This window comes from Arachis ipaensis, chromosome B6 (genome assembly GCF_059453495.1).
Source record: "Arachis ipaensis isolate K30076 ecotype BB chromosome B6, ASM5945349v1, whole genome shotgun sequence".
NCBI classification, from domain to species: Eukaryota; Viridiplantae; Streptophyta; class Magnoliopsida; order Fabales; family Fabaceae; genus Arachis; species Arachis ipaensis.
The window spans coordinates 110,532,766-110,556,024 of NC_142441.1; the positions used below are offsets into that span (position 1 = coordinate 110,532,766).

At 37.9% G+C, this 23,259-nt stretch overlaps 1 protein-coding gene and 1 long non-coding RNA gene across 8 annotated transcripts; both read right to left on the minus strand.

Moving 5' to 3' along the window:
- Positions 1 to 2,348: 2,348 nt before the first annotated feature.
- Positions 2,349 to 5,549, minus strand: LOC107604693 (uncharacterized). Of its 4 annotated transcripts, none has more exons than XR_015885720.1 (6): positions 4,963 to 5,549; positions 4,678 to 4,820; positions 4,339 to 4,556; positions 3,940 to 4,013; positions 3,167 to 3,254; positions 2,349 to 3,067 (listed from the first exon to the last, which is right to left on the minus strand). It is a non-coding gene; the product is annotated as an uncharacterized LOC107604693 (long non-coding RNA). The 4 variants fall into 4 exon arrangements; XR_015885719.1 differs by having other exon boundaries at positions 4,678 to 4,825; XR_015885722.1 differs by having other exon boundaries at positions 4,940 to 5,549.
- A 5,659-nt stretch (positions 5,550 to 11,208) lies between these two features.
- LOC107604694 (uncharacterized) lies at positions 11,209 to 16,501 on the minus strand. 4 transcript variants are annotated; one of them, XM_088489892.1, is made up of 10 exons: positions 16,011 to 16,428; positions 14,745 to 15,762; positions 14,220 to 14,382; positions 14,027 to 14,120; positions 13,048 to 13,167; positions 12,881 to 12,929; positions 12,517 to 12,616; positions 12,338 to 12,399; positions 12,104 to 12,162; positions 11,209 to 11,657 (listed from the first exon to the last, which is right to left on the minus strand). In XM_088489892.1, exons 3-10 carry the CDS (start codon positions 14,369 to 14,371, stop codon positions 11,553 to 11,555), a joined length of 741 nt encoding a protein of 246 aa, XP_088346018.1. In that variant the 5' UTR covers positions 14,372 to 14,382; positions 14,745 to 15,762; positions 16,011 to 16,428; the 3' UTR covers positions 11,209 to 11,552. The 4 variants fall into 4 exon arrangements, with proteins under 4 accessions (XP_088346018.1, XP_016161826.1, XP_016161825.1 ...); XM_016306340.3 differs by having other exon boundaries at positions 14,745 to 15,002; positions 16,011 to 16,425; XM_016306339.3 differs by lacking the exon at positions 14,745 to 15,762 and having other exon boundaries at positions 16,011 to 16,501.
- Between the last annotated feature and the right edge of the window lie 6,758 nt (positions 16,502 to 23,259).

A 23,259-nucleotide genomic window follows, 5' to 3' on the forward strand; every position in this document is an offset into this window, starting at 1 on the left:
ATCTTTTTTGCCTAAAAGGGTGACGAATCCTACAAAAAGAAAAGAAAAAAAAAGAATAAAAAACAAGGTCTCTAAAGGACCTAATATAAGATTCTCAGACAAACAGAGTCACTAAGCCTATAGTCAACGCTCCTCTCAAAAAACATGCAAACAAAAGTATTTGTAAAAAGAGAAAAGAGAGAAGAAGTAACCTTTGCTTGAAAAAGAGGTAGAGGCAGCAGTGGCTCGGAGAAAGGAGAAGTCCCTCCAAACAGAAGAAGTCTCTTTCGAATAGAGAGTGCAAAATGTGAAAGTTTTCAAAAACGAAATAAAGAAAGAGAGGAAAAGTATTTATAAACATGTTAGGGACATTATGGTAAAAGCGGAAGCAGTCATTAAAAAGGTGTGCTGTTACCAACGTAACTGCTTCCCATGTGTAAATGTGCAAGTCCCTAACGAACGCAACGTTTGATTAGACGTGACTGTTGAGAAATTTTGAAACACGTCGGTTTTGAAAAAACACGTCAGTTCCTCAACAGGTCGGTTACAAGCCTGAGTTAAAATACTCAAACCCAACTCTTCAAAGAAATTGCACTCGAGTAGGGGCACTGTTCATACCCTGACCCAACACTAAGGTCCAGGCCCAAATGAAAGGTCCAATCCAAATATTAGGTCTCACTCGACATCGACCTTCTCTTAAGAAGTCGGTCTCAACAACGACCTGGTTCAAAGAAGTCAGAGACGAAGATTATCTAACAGATAACACTCATTCAAATAAGTAAATGCCCCTAAAATCTCTCAACCCACTTCTAGGAGCCATATCCCAATTTTCCTAAGATAAAGGGACGGTTATCCTCCTTAAAAGGTAGAACTACTTCAACGGTGGTTATTGGTTCACCACTATAAATACACTGACACCCCTCAGGTATCACTAAGTGCCAATACTCTCTAAACTTTCTCACACCCTTACTGACTTAGGCATCATAGTGTCTTTGCAGGTACTGGTGCGAAATTTAGAGTCCACAAACTAACCTGCAAATGCACCGGGTCGTACCAAGTAATACCTTAGGTGAGTAAGGGTCGATCCCACGAGTATTGAAGGACTAAGCAACAATGGTTGATTAAATTACTTAGTTAGACAAGCAGAAAATAGTGTTTTGGTGTTCAAAAGACATTAAACAATATAAAAAATATTAAAAGAGCAAACTATTTTCAAAGTATGGAGAAAGTAGTTAAGGTTTCAAAGTTATCTATTTTCTGGATTGACTTTTCTTATTAATTTATTCTAATCATGCAAGATTTAATTCATAGCAAACTATATATAACTAGACCCTAATTCCTTAGACCTTTCTAATCTCCTCTAAAATTCATCAACAGCCAATTCCTTAGTCAATTAATTCCAATTAGGGGTGAAGTTTAACTCTAGTTTATGTGTCACAAAAACTCTAATTACCCAAATAAAAAAGAATTATATGTCACGTATCCCATTAAATCCAGATAATTAAAATTTAGGAGAATTTGTTTTCAAGTTGTTGTTTAAGTAAAGAGCTTTTCCAAATTTTACAAGAACTCAATTAGAACATGAGTCATACTTCCGTTCCATCCAAGTTCATAATATAAAGAACGAAAATAATTCTTGAAATATAAATCAAAACATGAATTAAAATAAAGAAAACAATAGAATCAATCCATACAAATAGACAAAGCTCCTAACCTTAACAGTGGAGGTTTAGTTGCTTATGGTTCATAAAAAAATAAGGATTGTAAATTGGAATGGAATAATGTTGTGTTGGAACCTGCTGTTGGAATCCATTTTTATATCTAATCCTAATTAATTTAAAATCTGTCTTCAAAAACTAAAATAATATATTTTCCTATTTTTAAAATAAAAATTAAAGTTTAAATCAGAATTAATTAAAACGATCAGCATGTCTTCAATTGATGGATGGAGACCACTTACATTGTAGGGTCCACGCTTAACTTTAAGTGGGCACAGCCATTCTTGTGTGAATCTCTCTTGAGTCTTTGCTATCCTCTGGCTCTAGTCTGTGTTTCTGGGCCGAAAACTGGGTCAAAACTCGGCATGAAATCGCCCCCAGCATTTTCTGCGAATTCTGCATGTCGCGCATGTCACGCGTACGCGTCAGTCACGCGTACGCGTCGATGGCCTTTTTCACGTGTCACGCGTACGCGCCAAGTACGCACACACGTCGCCATGAATAGCTCCAAATCACGCGTACATGTCAGACACGCGCACACGTCGCTCCTCGTTGGTCAGCTCCTTGTTTTCTTCTCTTTCTCTGCAGAAACTCTATCAAATTCATCCGAATGCAAACAAAATTGCACAAGACTCAAAGTAGCATCCATAGTGGCTGAAAGGTAATAAATTATTGATAAAACTTAACAAATTAAATGCAAATTCACTAAGAAAAGATATGAAAGATGCTCACGCATCAGGTACCACCCCCCATTCTCTCACGCATACAAGTCGGATGGAGGCCCTCAAACGCAGACCTGCTCGGAGGCTTCCATCCTCAGACGATTGGACTAACCCCACGAGTCCAGTCCATTAATCTCCGGTTACCCATCGTAACAATCCTAAACATGGGTGATCTCCTCCTTAAATACTAATCTAATGACTAAGGATTACAGAAATAAGATAGACTAGGTTGATAGTGCAAAAATCCACTTCCTGCGCCCACTTTGTGAGTGTTTGGGCTGAGCTTGGGATGACTCCACGAGTTGGTACTCCCTTTTAGGCGTTGGACGCCCACTTTGCTTCCCTTTTTGGGCGTTGGACGCCAACTGCTCTCTTTTGGGCATCCAACGCCAGGAATAAGGTTGGTAGCTGGCATTGAACGCCAGTTTTGGACCTTTGAGTCCAGAGATAAGTATGGACTATTATATATTGCTGGAAAACCCTGGATGTTAGTTTTCCAATGCCGTTGAGAGCGCGCCATTTGGACTTCTGTAGCTCCAAAAATGCTCCTTTGAGTGCATAGAGGTCAGAATCCAACAACATCTGCAGTCCTTTCTCTGTCTCTGAATCAGGCTTTTCCAAAATTCCTCAATTTCAGTCAGAATTTATCTGAAATTCAAAAGTTTTAAACAACAGTCACAAAACACCAATTATATTAGAATCCAAAACATGCTATTAGGTAAAAGAATCTCCAAGAACACATCCCACCTGTATTTAGCAGAGCGATGATCCTGATCAAGATGATATTGTAAATATGACAAGTCTTCTATGTCTGTATAGAAATCAAGATTAAAGGCTGCAACAGTCAAATCACAAAGTTAGTGCTGAAATTTGCCAAATATAACCAGCATCAGCAAATATATATTTAAACTGCAAATACTAAAGGTAATTTCCGTACCTAGCCTCCCATAGCTCTCAATTAAATCAATTTTTGACAAGACATTTATGTGAATAAGTTCTCAAATTGACACACAATTAGATATCACAAAGAAAAGAAAAGATCTATACTGTTAGGTTCAATTTCTTAATGAGTTTCATGATAACACTCTTGGCATTTGAGTGAAGAAAAAAGTGTTCCACTTGGCCAGGAAAATCAAAGGGTAGGTAGTGATCTGAAATGTTAATACTATTATCAGTCCACTATGGATAACAGAATTTACCACATTCTCAGAAACTTATTACCAAAATGTCACTCTTTTGACATTAATTACTCAGATGCCACCCTTCCTATATTATTATAAACAATCATAATTAAAAATAAAATAGCAAATCAATTGTCACTGTGGTAAAAGGGTGGCATTTGGGTAATAGCTATAAAAAGATGGTATTTTGATAATAAGTTCCGAAAAAGGTGGCACATGAGTAAATAAAAGCCATTACAAAGCAAGATAATTGCAGGTTGTAGTCTACTAAGAATAATGCCAGTAATTTTTATTTTTTAGCATTTAGATCTATACAATATGGTATAATAGCAAACCAACCTTTTAGAAGTGGTTCCAACTTTGCTTCCAACCAGTCGATATTTTAACCATATAATCCATACAATACACAAGACCTGCTTGTAAAAGACAAGAAACTTCAAAATGTGCAGCCTGAGACTGTATGATATAAACCCTAAACTTAGGATTTAGGTAGTGCAACATATCCACATAACATTTTATTAGAACCATTGACTTGCACACTAAGCAACTACTTAGATTTCTTGGAATCCATGCTTCCAGAAAGACAAAAATCTAGAAAACATTCGTCCTGTGTCTACACTTCAAACAGCCCATCACACAATTCAATTGTTTACACTTTGCAGTACATAAAACAGATAGAATTCAGTTTAAGAAAAAATACACATTAAACATGAAAAGCTATGTAAGTATTAGGCTTACCCCCATTTGGACCAAGAGAATGTTCTGCCATTACATCACTGAGTTTCACAAGCTCCTCAATGTTCACAGCACATCATAGCTATATTTTTATATTAACGGAAAACACATCAATTGGATCATACAACTAAAATGGAACACTTTGGACAATAAAAATCGAAGATAGAGAAGGTTATGGTAATGAATCATTAGCAGGATCCAAATTGATAATAGCAACCTTCCTGCAATCACAAAGAAAATATACAAGGTTAATACAAGACCCACATTAGTAGAAAACGTAAAATTAATCCAACTAGCGAAGCAATGTATTCATTCCTGTTCCCCCTAAAGAGTCAGGCTAACCTTCCAATAAGATTGAGGAACTGAGCCAACCATTGCAGTAAGTTGTTTTGCCTGAGCCAGGAGGTCCAACAACTACTTGCCCAAAAACCATCGTTTCTTCCTTTCAAATAAAAGAAATCAAAGTTCCCAGAATGCACAACCAACTATTCTGGGACAAACAAAAACAAGATACTACTAATAATCAACAAAATTAACAAAATTATTTCAGAAAAATCAACTACTGAAGAGTGAAGAAGCAGTGGAGATCTGGAGGAGTGCTTACCGGAAAAGGGAAGGAGTGCTTACCGGAAAAGAGAAGACGACCAACCAGCAGAGGCGTTCGCGAGGAGGTGACTGCCGAGCAGTGTAACAGAGGTGACGGCGAGGAGAGACGTTCGCGGTGAGAGTGAGACAGTGAGCTCGGAGAGAGAGCTTGAAGAGAGAGAGATGCCACGGCTAGGAGAAGAGCTCCGAGGCCCGAGCAGACCTTCGTGACGTGAGAAGAGGGCCGAACTGCAGAGACCACACTTTTGGCACGCTATCTCTCAGCGACGACACCCTCTGGCCGAGGAGAGCAGTTCAGCGATGGAGACGGTGGCTGCTAGGGCTGATGGTGGTGAGTGAAGGGGCTGCTGAATCATGTATGAGGGACTCTATCTCTCAGTCTCTCAATTTTTCTCTCAATGCCTCAAAACAAATGCTACCTGAATGAAAAAAAAATTAAAATTTAAACAAAGCCGTTTATAGGACAAACTTCTGCAAGATTCTGAAAATTGGACCGGTCATCAAAATACTCTAATTATTGGTTCATTATTTTATTGGTCCAACCAAAAAAATTATTTTATAATAAAATAATAAATAAATTATAAATAAAACACTAAAGAATCATTGTCCAAGGTTTCCAATTTTGATAACAAATAACTGAATGCTGTTAGAAAGCTTTTATAGAATTCTTTTCCTTCTTCATATATGGTCGAAAGTGAAGATAGCCCCGCTGAGTTGAAAATTGTGACCTACAGCTAGATCAAATTGTAACCAAAATTAAGAACAAACAAGAAGAAATAAAAACACAGTAATTAAGAAAAAGGCTTCAATTTTATTTTTTGTCTATTTTTATTTTGTGCTAGAAACTTAAAATTGTATTCCCCTACTTCTGACTAGAAAAATCATACATTTTTAATTTAATCATAACTAGATATGAGTTAACCTAAAAGCTAAAGCTTGAATAAATAAACTATGTCGAAATCAAAATTAATATCCCAGATAAATGTAAGAGCAGTTTTTCCTTTCCATACAATTCTAAATTCTTAAAGTAAAGATAATAATGCAACACCAATCACCATCCAAAAAGTAATAGAAAATGATCCAATTATAAGTTTAAAACAAGGTCTATTGTTACTTTAGGGGTTAAGTACTGAAATCGTCCCTAAGGTCTGGGCTGAAAATTAAAATCGTCACCGGCCTTTTTTCGTTATTAAAATCATCCTCAACGTTCAAAAACGCTTTAAAATCATCCTTTTTACCAATTTTATTTTTTTTATTACCAAACTACCCCTCATTAAAAAAATTATAAAATAAAATAAATATAATTATAAAATAAAATAAATATAAAATAAATAAAAAAAAAGAAAGGAAAGATCAGAGAAGGGGGTGGGGAGAGAAAGAAAGGGGGGGCGAGGAAAAGGGGGCGGGGGTGGAGGGGGGAGGAAAGGGGACCGCCGCACCACCGCACCGCCGCCCGCCGCCTTGCCGCCCTGCTGCACCGCACCACCACCACCTTCTTCTTCTTCTTCTTCTTCTTCTTCTTCTTCTTCTCTCCTCACCGCCGCCACCGGTCTTCATTACCGCCGCCGCTCTTCGTTGCCGTGCGCCGCCGCTCTTCGCTGTCGCCGCCGATCTTCACTGCTCTGCTCCTCGGGAAAAGGGGGAAGGGAACGCGAAGGGAGAAGAGGGGGGAGGGGGGTTTCGGGAAGAAGAGGGGGAAGGGGAAGGGTCCTCGCCGCGGATCTTCGCTGCCACCGCCGCCCTGCCGCCTGTGATCCGCCACTGTTCTTCTTCTTCTTCTTCTTTTTCTTCTTCTTCTTCTTCTTCTGTGAACTGGATTTTTGTTGTAGAATTCTGAATCTTTTCTGAATTGTTGCTGAGTTTTGATTATTGTTGTTGCTGAGGGAGGGGGTTACGGGAGTGGGGTGAGGGATGTTACAGGAAGGGGGAGGGTGGGGGGGTGAGCGAGTGGGCTGAGGGGAGAGGCGGGAGGGAGTGAGGGAGGGAGGGAGGGCGAAGGGGGGAGTGAGGGAGGGGGAGGGCGAAGGGGGGTGGGGTGGGGGTGAGGGAGTGGGCTGAGGGGGGGAGGCGGCAGGGAGTGAGGGAGGGGGGAGGGCTGAGGGGGGAGGGTTGAGGGAGGGCGGAGGGGGAGGGTTGAGGGGTGGGGTGCGGGAATGGGCTGAGGGGGGAGACGGGAGGGAGTGAGGGAGAGCAGAGAAGGAGGGTTGAGGGGTGGGGGTGCGGGAGTGGGCTGAGGGGGGAGGAGGGAGGGAGTGAGGGAGGGAGGGAGGGCGAAGGGGGGAGTGAGGGAGGGGGGAGGGCGAAGGGGAGAGGGGTGGAGGTGAGGGAGTGGGCTGAGGGGGGAGGCGAGAGGGAGTGAGGGAGGGAGTAGGGCGAAGGGGGGAGGGTTGAGGGGTGGGGGTGAGGGGGGGAGGCAGGAGGGAGTGAGGGAGGGCGGAGGGGGAGGGTTGAGGGGTGGGGGTGCGGGAGTGGGCTGAGGGGGGAGGCGGGAGGGAGGGGGAGGGCGGAGGGTTGAGGGGTGGGAGTTTGGGGGGGTTTGTTTTAATTTTTTTAATATTATTTTAAATTATTTTTATTAATAATGAAGGGTAATATGGTAAAAAAATAAAATTGAAGTGGAAAAGGACGATTTTATAACGTTTTGTAACGTTGAGGATGATTTTAATAACGAATAAAGGCCGGGGACAATTTTGATTTTCAGCCCAGACCTTAGGGACGATTTCAGTACTTAACCCTTACTTTAGTTAAGAGCACTCTGGATCAGACAAAAAATAAAGTGTTAACTTCAGTTATAAGTGTAAGAGCTTTGTGATACAATAAGAGTATTAAGCACCAACTTATGGCAAAATGTACTATCAAGGATACATATACTCATGTTTTGCATGTTTGTTGCCACTTTATTTGGCTAATCAAGTTCAGTTTTAAAGTATAGCATCCCAAAGGTTTTATAAGGTGATTTCTTAACCAATAAATCAAATTGTATAGTATCAAACACTTAAATTTAAGTCAAAAAGTGAGGTTTGTTGGTATTAAGCATAATGTGAAATTGACAACATTAAACTTTGCACACAATTACTTGTTAGTTGACGTAACAGTGATTAATCAAATAATAGCTTAAGTTGATCTATACCTTATTTTCTGACACAGCTACAATCACTGAAACTTTTATAAGTTAATCACCTGTTTAGATGATAAGTACATTTTAATTGGTTATAAAAAAAAAGGGTGTCATAGTTATTTCTTTTTTAGCAGAAACTTGGAGAATAAGTGAATAACTTCACTGGTTTACTCCCAGTGAACTCCATGATAGATCAAAGAAATTAAAGGTTCACTATCATTGAAGCATGCATGCTTAGTTAATAGCAAATAATCCAAAATCCAAAGTCTATAGTGTCTAATGACTAGTAATCAAAGATATTCTTAATTCTTGATCTAATGTTAATCATTTTATTTTAATCTGAAAATGCTATTGTGGGACAAAATCCGTACCTATATAGTTTTGCATCATCATGCAACCAACGCATCAAAATAATCGAGAAGAAGAAAAAACAATGTAGCTATTCCTGTAGTAGCAATGTAGCATCAGTTGTTGGGGTTTTAGTGCTTCTAATAATTTCTGCAGCAGCAATAATCTTCATAGTTACCACAGTCCACGGAGCCACCACGGGCAGCCATATGAAGCAGGGGTGAGCAGAAGAAGACAACGACGGACACCGAGCCTGAGGAAGAAGCTGTGATTGGTGAGACCGTGAGAGTGAACAGGGGAGACTTGGAGCACGACGACAACGCGGCGAACGACGGCAGTTTCTCACTCCCTGCGACGGTGGCCCCTGAGCGCAATGGACGGCGGCAGCGCTGAGTCTTTCCTTGCGGCGGTGGCAGAGGCTGTAACCTACTGTTGAGAGCTGAGAGAAGATAGAGTCCGACGAATGGGGGAATCAGAAACGGCTCGAGGAGGAGGAGGATTTTTTAATCCCTAGGCACAGAACCTTAAACGGCGACGTTTCATCAGAACCGGCTGGGTCCCAGTTCGGTCTGACCGGCCAGTTCCTGCACGGTTCAACGGTTCAGAAACAGTTTTCAATTGAGCGCTTTTTGGCAGTGGATCAAATTGTATTAGTGTTCGGTTTGCAATTGGACCGGTTCAACCGATCGATTTTCAAATTCTTCTACGTGATTGTCATCGTCGCTGCCTTCACTGCTTGTTGTTTAATTTATTTTTCTCTTTTTTCCTTCTCATCCTCTTTTATTATCTTCATCATCGTCCTCTTCATCTTCATCTTTTTCTCCCAATTAATAAAATATGCATAGCACATAAATTTTAATTTGTTGCTCAGAAATCTTTAGAAGATTACATACCCAAAATATTGACTCATCCAACTAACAAAATACTTGTGTGCTATGTGCAAAAATTTATGTGCAACACATGAATTTTGGTGTATGAGCACAATGGTGCATAACACATAAATTTTGATTTGCAACACAGAAATTTATGTACTATATGTAAAAAATTTTGTGTTATATATAAATTTATATATCCAATGAATTATGTACAACACATAAATTTTGGCATACAGCACAAAAATCTTGGTGCATAGCATAAAATTTTTTGGAGGAATACATATCCAGAACATTGACTCATCCAACTAACAAAATACATTCATAGCAAAAATGTGTTATGTGCAACAATTTATGTACTATATCAATAAATTTGTTATGTACAAAATCTTGTGTGCTATGTTTCCAAAATTTGTGTGCTATATTAATAAAAATTTTTTCTCTCCAAAAGAAATTTGTGTCCTGCACAAAGTATGAAAAATTGTATAATAGTGACGTACACATGAGTTTTTTTTTTTTGCTGGACGTTTTTTTTTTTTTGTTGGACTTTACATTAATTTGGTTGAACTAGATTACAAGAGCATTTGTACATATAGCATCACTCTAAATTTTAATGATTTATATATATCACTTGTGTATATTTTCATTACATGATTTACTTTAGTATTAAAAATTAGGGTAAAATATATTTTTGCGTCTCTAACGTTTAAGATTTTTTTTTAAATATCCCTAACGTTTAATTTCATTCAATTTTGTCCCAACATTGACCCTAATATTTACGATTTGTATCAAAACTATCCCTAAAAATTTCAATTTTATTCCTAACATTTTATATGGAGTTAACGTCTAGAAGTATTTTTCACACAAATCGAAAACGTTATAGACAAAGTTAAATACAACTAAACATTAAGAATATTTTTAAAAAATATCGCAAATATTAGAAAAAAAATACCCTTTACCCTAAAATTTATAAAAATTATTGACAAGTGAAAGGAGATTTAAGATTTTTTTTATCCCATAAAGAAAAAAATTAGTGCAAATACTGTATCTTTTTATTTTTATACTTAAATTTATGTACTAAGATGAATAGCAATTTTTTTTTCATAAGAATATCTAGCAAGTCGAAAATCCAATGATTAATCCCTCAAGCATGACAAAGGCACACAAAGTGGATAACCCTTTCAAACAAATTCCAATCTCATCCTCCAGGAAAAATCAAATCGAGAAAAGATGGCTAAATGACACACACTCTTATCCAACTGTGCCGACTTGTACTGGTAGATGAACGGCAATTTAAATGTTTGCCACAACCAAGAGACACGATGCCATGAGTCGATATAGCTTATGTTTATGTTATGCACTGATGTGAGGAAGAGCTAATCAGCACAAGACCGTCCACAATAGAAAAGTGATTTGAATAAAAACATCAAATTCACACGATTCATTTGCTTGCAAAGGTTTTCCCTTTCTGAAGGTAAAAATAAAAATACAAACAAAACATCGAATCCTAAGAGAAAACCATACCCCAAAACAGTTCAAAATAGTAAAGGGTATCCAATAATGTTTCATCAAGCTCGAAACAATCCTCAATGCACAAGAGCAAGAAGATCCGATAGAAGTAGGTGTTGAGAATTGATTTAGCACAAGTTTTGAGCTCATAGAGAGTGGAATAAACGTCTACAAGCCTTCGATATGTGCAGCAAATAGAATAACTCAAAAATAAGAGAGAAGAGGTAATACAAATACCTTATCCCTACCCAGTTGTTGGTTGTTAAATACAAATAAGAGGGAAGAGGCACTGTTCACTGCGACGAGGGTGTATTTCAAACGGCTGTAATATATACACTCTCATAGCCAGGCGAGGTACTTGAATAGGAACAATAATAGGAATAATAATATTTCCCAATTTTCCATGCCAATCCAAAAATAGGAACAATAATAATAATATCCACAAATAAAGTTAGTGCATCAAGCCAGCATGTTATGGATAAAGACAGTAGTAGTATGACTTTAAAACACGGTACAAAGTTGAACGTTTCACGGGAAAAATTTATGTTTCTCATGCTTATGGACATTCAGAAAAAAAAATATGCAACTAATGTGTAATTTAATCTCTGGTTATCAGTGCTTTCTAATAATAATGAAAGGTCTTGGCTTTGAAAATACACTAATAGCTTCAACACGATCAGCAACATCTTTCGCTATGGTTATACAGTTTGGCTCGTATCCTCCTGTTAATGCAAGCAACTAAACTCCCTATTGCATAACATTGATCAATTGACAACTTTCCTTAACACAGCTTCAGCACGTTGCTCGAAATTTGGTAAGGCCCAATCATGTTGTGTTATGTCAAGATTGTCTTTCTCAGCACTCAAGCCCTGCAAACAAAATTTTTAGGGGGGGAAAAGACTTAGATTGCATATTCATTCGACTCCCAATTACACCTTGCTATATTCAATTTATTTTCCCATTTTCATCATTGAAGCACAACCATAACACTACCGATTACCCAAGTCCTTGGGCATAGACCACTTCTGTTTTTCTTCTCTTAACACATGGTTCAAATTACATAATGATGACACCACACACACGCACACACACACACACACACAATTCCACCCCTTCCCCCAGGAAGAAAACACGAAATGTATATGCCAGATTTTATCATTTTTGGTTAGAAATATCCAAAAGAAGGGGAGGAAGAATTCAATTTGAAATGCCATAAACATAAAAAAGTGAAAAAAAAAAAAAGAAATCATATTTGACAAGAGAGTAAAGATTGATATTCTCATTAATGAAAACCTATAAAGTCACTCGTGTGTACCTTTGAAGGGTCCATTCCAAATCCACCCATTTGCATCATACGTTGTGTATCATCCACAGCTGTAGAAAAAACAACACATCAGCATTCTAGTTAGTGATCATTCTTATCTAAAATTTGGAAAAATAATGAAAAAAATGCAGAATATATTATTTAAAAAAAAATCAAATTCAAGAAATAGAGGATATAACTAAAAGCACATATATAAAAGTACCCAGTTTTCAAACCATAACTAACCATTTTCCTCCCCCAAGATGAGACTAAACAATCCTCGTAATCCAAACAAATTGAGGAAGTACCTAAAATGTGATCACAGCAGTTAAACTTGAGTGAAACAAGTAGATGAATACATCCAGTGGAGAAAAAAAAAAAAGGGGGGAGGGGGGATTCACAAGTTCCATTAAAATGAAAATTACCAGGACCGGCTGCTAACATAGCTAACATCTACTGTGCTTAGGTCTATTCCATTCTGTAACATCGACCTAAATCTCTGTGTCAGAGGAAAGGGTATCTTGGCTGCAAGAGAGATAAACATTTAACAAAACAAAATTAGTGATTCTATGGCACTAACATAAGGAATGAAATGTATGTGCTATGTAAAATGGCAGATGCATAGTTATTAACAATGACGAAAAAGTTCAAATTACAGCTTAAGACAATTTATATAGACAAAAACACTCGAGAAACATACAGAGGTACACACAGAAAAAAGATTCCAATCAATGAAGAATTGCCGAGTGGGGAAGAAATTAGGAAGGAGAGCAAAGTGTAAAAAATTACCTGCTACAAAACCAGAAAAGAAAAAGTTCACCCAAGCAAAGGTAAGAGTCTGTGGAACAAGAGGAAACAACAAAGTTATTACAACATCTTATAAATAGCATTCGTAACATGTAAGGAGTGCAATCCAATATCCTATCCAAAATGCTATGTAAATTTAATTTTTACACCTGAGGAATGATCATAGAAAGGTTTTTCTTCATCATATCCATGGCCATGTTTGGATCGGAGAACATCTGAGCCTGCGGATTCTGCGCTTGGCCCTTTGGAACAAACAACAGCCCATTTTCCTTCAACAAATATAAAAGTAACAATTAGTTTAGGGTTATTAACTTGTAAAGAATTTTAGACTGTTGTAAATATGTCAAATGAAAATTCAGATTTATTCCTCAAATATCCAGCGCGGATCAGAGGAACAAAGTTCGAGCAAAAGCAAATAAGATCGTGCCCTTAAAATCGCACAATATAAGTGGTTATATTCTTGACTTAACTCTTAAAATTATATTACTATTTTGATCAAGTCAATCGATTCTGAAATTTTCCATTAAATCAAATGATTTTACAATTTGAATCATGTTACAATTTCATGTTTTACGTTTTCAATGTTATCCTTCGATTTTATGTAAAATCTAGATTTTAACTACTTGCCCCACAACAGACAGTAAATGCACCAAAAAGTAAATGGTCAAATTAGTAAAGATCACTCATTCTCCAAATTAGTCCCGAAAGATTCAGTTAATCAAATTCGTTCTTCAAAGATTTTAAGTTAATCATTTTAGTCCTTCCGCCACTTCCGTTGCTAACGGCGTCAAAATTTGTTGATATAACACGTTAAGTGACACCACAACACACACCTAGTAGTCCTATTTGGCAACTAACATGATAGGTTTATGAAATTAGATCAAATCAACCCCAAATTGAGAGATTCCAATGCCTCAAGTTCTCCTCTCAATTAGGTTTTGATTTGATCTAATTTCATAAACTTATCATTCTAATAGTCAATTAAGATTCCTATGTGTGTGTTGTAGTATCACTTAACGTTCCATATCAACAAATTTTGGCACGATCAACAAAGAAAATGACAAAAGGACTGCCCCCAATCAAGATAATAGTACACATTTAAACCATATGGAATTTGAGTAAACAAACCTCGTTACAAAAGTAAATCTTGCGGGCACGGAAAGCCTTCGCTGGAATAAAATTCGCTCCGGCACGCAGGTTCCGAGCTCTAAGCATCATTTGCCTTAATAAATATCACCAGAAAATCACCCTGATGTTACACTAAAGATAATTCAAAAAGAAAAAAGCTACATAATAGTGTTGAATGGGGAGAGGGAATTACCCTTCTTTGACAATTTTGACATCAGGGGTTTGGGAAGAGCGCATAAGCTTAGAGACAAAATACCGGAGCACACCAATTAGAACCATAACCACAGAGAGAGGGATCAGCACCCAGTCTCTGATTGCAGTATCTAGAACCAGATCTTCTGCCATTATTCTGCTAACTAATCACAACCAAATATTCAATCAATCACCAAAACAATTAAAGAAGCTTCCGATTTAATGCATGGGATTTGCAAATATGATATCAGATAGAAAAATGATTAATTCCCCTAATAATTGCCAAAATGTTTTCTAATTCACCACATCCATAACTAAAATTTTACTATATATAGACACACACACACTAACAAATTGAAATCTACAATTATCATCAAATTGTTGTGGATTTGAAAATTTAATCCAACACAGATCCCAGCAATATCAGTAGAACACAGAAGACAGAGGGGGTGGAGTAGAGGAGGGATGGAGGGGAGGCTGACGGTGCCGCCATCGAGGGAGCTGGAGGTTGGATGGGAGGGCTTACCAGCTGAGGGCAGTCTCAGATCCAAGCAGAGATGTACAGAGGACGGATGGAGGGGAGTCTGGCGGCGGCAACGTCGATGTTGCTGGAGGCTGGATAGGAGGGGAGTCTTCGGCAATGGAGATGGAAGATGGAGCGGAGTCTTCGGCGGCAGCGTCGATGGAGCTTGCGTCTGGAGCAGAAACTGAAGTCGTCTTCGGAGAAGGCTCGGAGCAGACGCCTGGCCGGCAGGCTTCGTGGCTGAGGAAGTGAGGATGAGAGCTAAATGACAAGAGAGGGGGCCGTTTGGTGTGGTGCAAGCAAGGTTGCGAGAACCGAACCGATCATTGAACCGGTCAAGTGACGGATTCAATGGTTCAATGGTCCAACCGTAGTCCAACCATGATCGAACCGGTTTAGTTAGATATACAATAAAATTATTAAAAATTCAATATACAATTTCAAACATCTGAATTCAATGATTTCTAAACTAATAAAATTCAAAATTTTGTAATTTCACATAATAACTTATCCATATTTTATCATTAAACACAATAAAAAATTTCCAAAAGGATTAAAATCTCTCCGTGCTGGGAATAATGCATAAAAAACCAGTTGCATCGATCTCTTCTTTGATTCCCAGTGTAAAGCAAAATAATCCTTAAAGAACTTCACTATACTCCCAGCTTCCCCGAACTCCTCCTCAAACATCTTCTTCCAGAGGTCATTATTCCCAGACAGGTACCGCAGTTCTGTACACAAGCAAGCCACCCTAGCCACAACAACACTAGAACGCTCCGAAATCATCATCTTAAGTTCTGTGTGGACATGAAACACGGTGGAGGGTCCAATCCAGCTTTGTCACAAAGATCAATCAATAATGGCAAAGCAAACCTATCCATAACCATCTTCCACAACTCAAAAATCTCACTTTGTTGATCAACAACAGCATCATCATCAAAATTATCCTTGGATTCAAAATTTTCCAGGATCAACTTCAAGGGCTTGGCAAATTTACGGTTATCCATGGTATTCAAGAAAACTTAGCATCCAAAGTCGAGAATCCAAAAACAGAAAAAATAAGTCCAAACTCAGAATCATAAAACCCAAGAACTCAGAATCACACAATCAAAATTATTAACAAATTGAATCAGAGAATCAACTCAAAACAAGCAAAAATAAATTGATCCCAGCAACTCAGACTCAGAATCACAGATCAGAATTATTAACAAATTGAATCACAAAATCAACTCAAAACAAGCAAAAATAAATTGAATTAGAAGTGCTTACCGGCGGCAAGGGAAGAAGGAAGTGACGGAGAGAAGGGAAGTGAGCTCGGACAGAGAGAGTGAGAGAGAGCTCGAACAGGGAAGTGAGCTGGGACAAAGAGAGCGAGACAGAGCTCGGAGAGACGACGACCGATGGACCCAGCAATCCTTCACGACGGCGACGCCACGAGCTCGACGCGGACCTTCGTCCGACGGCGAGGAGAAGACGAACGATGAGAAGAGGACCGAGCAGACCTTTCCACAGGCGATGACGGCACCCGCAACGAGGAGAAGGGTTCGGCGACCTCTTTGACTGGTTGGGTGATGAGTTTGTGATGGCTGGTGGGTGATGGCTGCTCTGAGAAGGGTATTTTGGTTTTATGTGAGCGAGACACCGAGAGAGAAAGGGGCGTGGTGGTCTTCTTTCTCTGATCTGTGCTTTTTTTTAGAAAAAAAAAAAAAAAACAACACAAAACGACGTTTTGAGGCGTATGGATCCAAACCGGTGAGCCTTCAAAATCTGGGTCGCAGTTCACCAATTAACCGTCAGTTCGACCGGTTTTCACACTAATTTTTTGTCAAACGGTTTTTTAAGTTAATCGGATCGATTTTCGGTTGATCCAATCGAATCAGCCAATTCGATTTTCAGAATCATAGTTGTAAGTGTACCCATATTTGTTCTTTGCTGTGGGAGGATTTTTTTTCTTATCAAAGGGAGTGTTTTATTTATTTATTTATTTAATATTTTTATTTTTGGGGTAAAAGCAGAGTATTATAGACTTTTTGGGTTGTATGGGCTTTTGGCAGATTTAAACAAAAAATCAAATAAGCGAACGATCATTAGATTTTCCTGTCCCGTTCTATCTGACCTGCTAGTTGAGCGGTACAATTTAAGTGGACTATATTTTTTGGAGGGTAAATATTTCTGATCCAATCAATTTTTTTGGCAGGTTAGATAGGTCGAACAAGTGGATTTCGAATTTTTGCTTCTCGTAACTATGTATTAGTTTGAATTAGAATTGAGAGGAAATACTGTATTGCAATATGATTAAAGTTCGAGAGTTATTAAAACTATAGTTCTGAAAACCGAATCGGACCGATCGGTTCAACCAGATTAACTGAGAACCGATCACCTAGCCAGTTCGGGTGAAGTCAAAAACCGCTTGACACAAAACTGGTGAAAAACTGGTCAAACCGACAATTAATCGATAAACCAGGAGAACCGTCCGATTTTTTAGCGGTTTTTTTGTTTAAAAATAATAATGATAAACGGCGTCGTTTTGTCTCTTTTAAAAAAAAAACGAAAAGAAAGGCTAAACGCTAAGCAAAACGCAGCCCCCTCTCCCTTCTCCCTCACTATTCAGTATTCAAGCAAAATCCCAAATTGAACCCACTAGAAGCCCTAGCCACCACCTTCTCCACCATTGATCTCCTCTCCTTGGCCGCCGGCGGTACTGACCGTGGCTGTCGTCTTCAAGCGCTCTCTCTCTCTATCCCTCTCTTTGTCTTTGTCAAAGCTCAAGGTCCCTCTTCGAGCTCTCTCGCCGTCGCTGCTTCTCCGCTCCTCGCCATGGGTCCTCGTTGCTCCACTCCTCGCCATGGGTCCTCGTTGCTCCACTCCTCGCCGTGGGTTGTTGCTGCTCCCTCCTCGCCGTTTTGGTTGCCGCCCCTTCTCTTCTCCTCTGATTTTAGGTAACTCTATCTCGCACTCTTCGAGCTCATTCTGTCTTCGCCATTCATCTTTTTTCCAACTAATTTTGAAGATTCTGAGCTGAGTCTCTGTTCTGAGTTTGAAATTGGATTATTTATTTGATTTGTTGAATGTTAAACCAAACATGCTAGAATTTGTTGAATGTTGATGTGATTCTGAGTATGGATTCTGAATTCAATTTGCTGAATGTTGAATTGGTTCTGAATTTAATTTTAGGTAACTCTGTCTCACACTCTTCGAGCTCTCTGAGCTGATTCCATATTCTGAATTTGAAATTGGATTATTTAATTTGTTGAATGTTGATGTGATTCTGAGTATGGATTCTGAATTCAATTTGCTGAATGTTGAATTGGTTCTGAATTTAATTTCAGGTAACTCTGTTTCACACTCTTCGAGCTCATTCAATTACTTTTGTGGTTGATGTGTTTTTAGATTAGTTTGGATTCTAAAATGAGAACATGTTGATTAAACTAACTGATTAGAATTCCAAAAAAATATGATTATATACTTTGGCGGTCTTATATTCGGCGAATTTAGAAATTTGTAATTGAATTGAATTTTGTTGTGTTACGATTATATTTGAAATTTTGTCTTATATTTTTTAATTGAAATTATTTTGTAATTGAATTTTGTAATGGAATAGAATTGAATTTTGTCTTATATTTGAAATTTGTAATTGAATTAAAATTAGTTTAAAAATATTGAATTTAAATATTTAATAATTTTAATGTATATTTAATTTAATCGGTTCGACCCCGGTCCGATCCCGGTTAGATCATTGAACCATTAAACCAGTCACATGACCGGTTCGTTGACCGATTCGGTTCTCGCAACCTTAATTAAAACGAGGTAAGTGAATGCGAATCAGAAAATCAAGCTCTACTCAATATTCGGTAATCCATAACATCGATGCACTAAGTAAGATTAAGGAGAAAAAGGTCCAACCCTAAACTATTAGGATTTATGATATATTATAATAAAAAATTACCTTTTTTTAACTATTAGGGTATATAATTTAGCAAGGAGAATAATAAATTATTTAGGGAAAAAGACAAATAGGTCCCTGACTTTTTAAGTTTTTGACAAATACATTCCTGACAAAATTTAAATACAAAAAAGTCCTTGACTTTAACAAACGGAGGACAATTTAGTCCTTCCGTCTATTTGCCTCTCACACATCAAACGGAACTGGCTGACGTAGCTGAAATGATGTCCAGGTGTTCGTTACAGTGCCACGCTGGAAGGGGAAAAAAGTTTGAAGGACAAATAGGTTCTTACTGATGAAAATGGCGTCGTTTTCAGAAGGTAACCCTAATGAGATTTAAACTGGGTTTTCTGAAGTAACATACGCAGCAGTTGTTCAGATTTGTTCATGGTGATGTTGCTTAAATTGATGGCCAGTGATGGAAGCTCATCAATCAAGAGACAACGCGGAGGTGGTGGCAGACGACAGGAAGGTTCGATTGTAAATGCAGCTCCATGTTCAGTTCAAGCTGGGGATGAGAAAGATTGCATCGCTCCAAAATGCTTCTGCAGGATGTATGCGATATTTTACATGTCAAAGACAAATACCAACCCAGACAGACTATTTTTCGGATGCCCATTCTTCAAGGTAAGCTCACAATTTTTCATGTATATGGATGAATTTGAGAGTTTTTTTTACCAACATATTTTCATACTATCTGAATTGATTTAGGTGAAACAACCATATTGTAAATTTTTTGTGTGGGTTGATGACCATATTGGAAGAATTGGATGCATGGAGCCAACAAAAGAATTGAGTGACAATCAGAGCTTAAATGTTGAAGAACATTTTGGGAAGATAGAATTGGAGAACAGAATGGCTGATCTAGAGCAAAGGATAATTTACCTAGAGAACAAGAAAAGCAGTAACTTCTGGGTCATAGTTCTAGGCTTGATTGTTGTAGTTGTTGGTCTTTATTTATTTAGGGTATGAAAAATATGAAAAAAAATATGGATTGTAATGAATTATATCTGTTAACTATTTTAGTTAATATAAATGAAAGAAAGAAGATTTGAATTATCCATATCTTGTTGGCTTGAAATAGATATAGAATGCGTGTAAATTAATGTTTATTTTCAAGCCATACATAATTCATTCAATCAACAATAATTCATTCATTCAAACTAAACCATAACATAGGAATATTGTCATACCACAACATAATAACGTTTAGGATAAGTAACTGTAGCAGGTATATCAGCCCTCGGATTCCAAAATACTAATTCATAAGCAACTAAATTGGCTAAAAGAAAGTTTGCCAATATGTATTACAACCAACTATTGCAGCAAAAAACTAATTTTTGTTTCCAAAATAAGTCAGGAACAAGCACGTCACTTTTTCTGGTTCTTGAAGCCTAGATTTGGTATAAACTTGAATAGTCCTGTTGTGGCACAACTTGTTGCTGCCAGTGTCTCCTTTGATACTCCTCCACTTGATGTTGTTGTCACACTTGTTGAAGTTGGTGGAGCAACTTTAGTCTGAGTTGTAGTTGGTGCAGGTGGTCTTTTGATTGGTTGCTTTGGCCTAAATTTAGCTGGTGTTTTGGAATGAGTATGTTTTGTTGTCTTGATTGGTGCTTGGCTGAATGATGCTACATGTGTTGGAGTGTCCTATGCTTGTTCAGCTGGAGCTGCCTATTGTGTATTCTGGCTAGCCTACAACATTTATAATGAAGACACATAAATCCTTTAACTTTTATAATGAAGACACATAAATCCTTTAAATTTTGTATTGAAGACACATAAATCCTTCATCATTCCTAACGAGGACAACTAAATCCTCACGTGCTTTGTTACCTCAGGCTCTGGAGCAGATTGGGACAATGGAAGTTCCATTAGTTCTTGACTACTTGAGTTCTGGTGCTTTGGTTTCCTGGTTTTAGGCTTCCAGTTAGGATTAGATGGTGCTCCCTTGCACGTCTTGTAGTTGTGACCCTTCTCGCCGCACTTGCTACATGTTATGCGAAATGTTTTTCTTACCTTGTCCCCTTGGATCAAATCCTCTATTGGATCCTTCTTTCTTTTATGCGCCTTTGGCCTACCAATCGGCCTCTTGATGGGTGGAGGATTTGGCTTGATATAACGTGTTTTATGCCAATATTCTTCACTGGGAACTGGTTGGATTGAGTGTGCATAAGTCAGATGGATGGACTCCATGCAAAGTCATTTGTGCACATAATCTTCTGGCTTGTCATGCTTCTTCCTAATAGCAGTAATCGCATGAACACAAGGCATTCCTATAATTCCACAATCACATAAGCAATCTAGAATACATTACTCAGCAAAACAAGTTTTTAATCAAAGAGTAAATAAGTCAACCTGTTAGTTGCCACATATTGCATGAACAAGTATGCTTCATCAAATCAACATCAACTCTTGTTATCACCTGTCCATTCTGCATTCCATCTGTTGTTGGGCCTAATCAATCGGCCAAGTCTTTTTTGATGTACGGGAGCAAGCTTTCCAGGATATGCTGATAGTAGAGTGATATGCTTTGTCATTCTCCTCATGACATAACAGCGCAACTCTTCACACATTGTAAGAATGGGCTTCGCTCTGTACTTTCCTATTTTGGCATTCCAGGATTCACACATATTATTTGTCAAAGAATCAACCTTGGGGCCATGGTTAAGGTAAGCCTTAACCCACACCCGAGGATCAAATCTTGTAAGATACTCCCATGTCTCTTCATTAATCTTCTTAAGCTTTTCCATAGTCTCTACAAACTCAGAAGGGGTTGAACAACTTGCACACTTCCAAACCACATCTCTGACTTGCAGATCCTTAAATCGGTTGATGAAGTTTTTCCACATATGCATCACACAATTACAATGTGGTGCCTCGGGCATCACCTCTTTCATTGCTTCAAGAAGACCCTGAAAGTAGCAGAATATCATTTCAAAATGAACAAAAAAGCATTAAAAGTGTAGCATAATACACAGAATGTTGAAGAATAAACACCAAAAAAGAGAAAATACACCAACTTCAACGATAGTGTAAAAGGCATATCAGCAAGTGAAAATTTTTTTACAGCAGCCCCTGCCTTGGCTAATGAGAGTAAAAGCTTGTTCATTGATTTAAAAACCTTTTAACACATTAGCAAAAGCAATTCACATACGTACAGTTCAAATATAATCAAAATTCATCCAAAGGCTTATTTCATAGAACGAACATGGCACTATCATATGAAGAGAGCTCCTCAATCCAAATTAAAGATCAGCACCAACTATTTAATTAGTTGTAGCTAAAAATCTGGTGTAAGTTTCACTAACTCAAGTTTATAAATTTTTGAAAAATTAAATCAAATGCGTAAATAAACTAATGTTAGTACACAAATCAAGATTGGGTTCAATTACAGGGAAAGTTCCTTATAAATAATTCCCTATCAAAAGTGGTTGTTTATTTATAAAACATGCTCCCAGACATCTTCATCAACATCAACGCCACCATATTTTGTGTTTCAAAAGATTTCCAGTCAAACACATTAATTTACATTTGCATTATGGATGATTTTGTGTATATGTTTCAAGAACTTAAAGAGTGGCTAATGTTAATAAACTAGTGATTTTGCAGGATGCTCCTTTTGGGATTAAATCAAATGCGTAAATAAACTAATGTTATTACACAAATGCTAACTAAGATTGACTAATGCTGACTAACCTTGGCTAATGCTAACTAATGCTAACTAATGTTAACTAATGCTAACTAATGTTAACTAATGTGATAAAACTTAAAGATTGCAATTTAGTAAAAAAAAGTAAGAAACAGAACAACCCTCAATTTCTGCATAATTTTATAAACCAAAAGCCTCATAATAGAAGCATAATGAACTAGATTTTAGAACATAAGCATAAACAAATATATTACAAACCTTTTGTTGATCTGACATAAAATTCCATCCGTGCACACTTGCATTCCCAAGATCTTCTTGTAAGAGAGTTAAAAACCATTTCCATGACTCCTTTGTTTCTGATCCGACAACAGCATAAGCAATGGTATAGAAATGATTATTAGAATCTTGGGCAATCGCTAAAAGTAACTGTCCACCAAAGTACCCTTTAAGAAAGCATCCATCCAAATATATTAGAGGTCTACACCCACTATTGAAGCCTTTTTTGCATGCATCCAAACATATATATATATCTTATCAAACACTGGTGGGGATTGTGGAATTGGTATCACTTCTAAGAGTGCAGTAGATCCAGGGTTGCTGCGTAAGAGTTCGAATAGATAATCCCTCAGCTTTCCATATTGCTCACTCTCACTTCCGATAATTCTGTCTCTTGCCTCCTTTAGTTCCATGTAAACCATCTTATCATGAGGATGTATCCCAAACTCATCTTTCAGAAAATCACTAGCCTCCTTCCTAGTCATCTGAAGATGGATAGCTAGCCTTTTTTCAATTTTGTTGCTCAGCCAGTGTTGGTCAGCAGCATTACTCTCCATGTCCCTTGCACATGTATGCTCAGATTTAAAAGTTTTAACCTGGAAGCACCTAAGAGAATTATTGTAGGATACATGTACAACCCATGGACA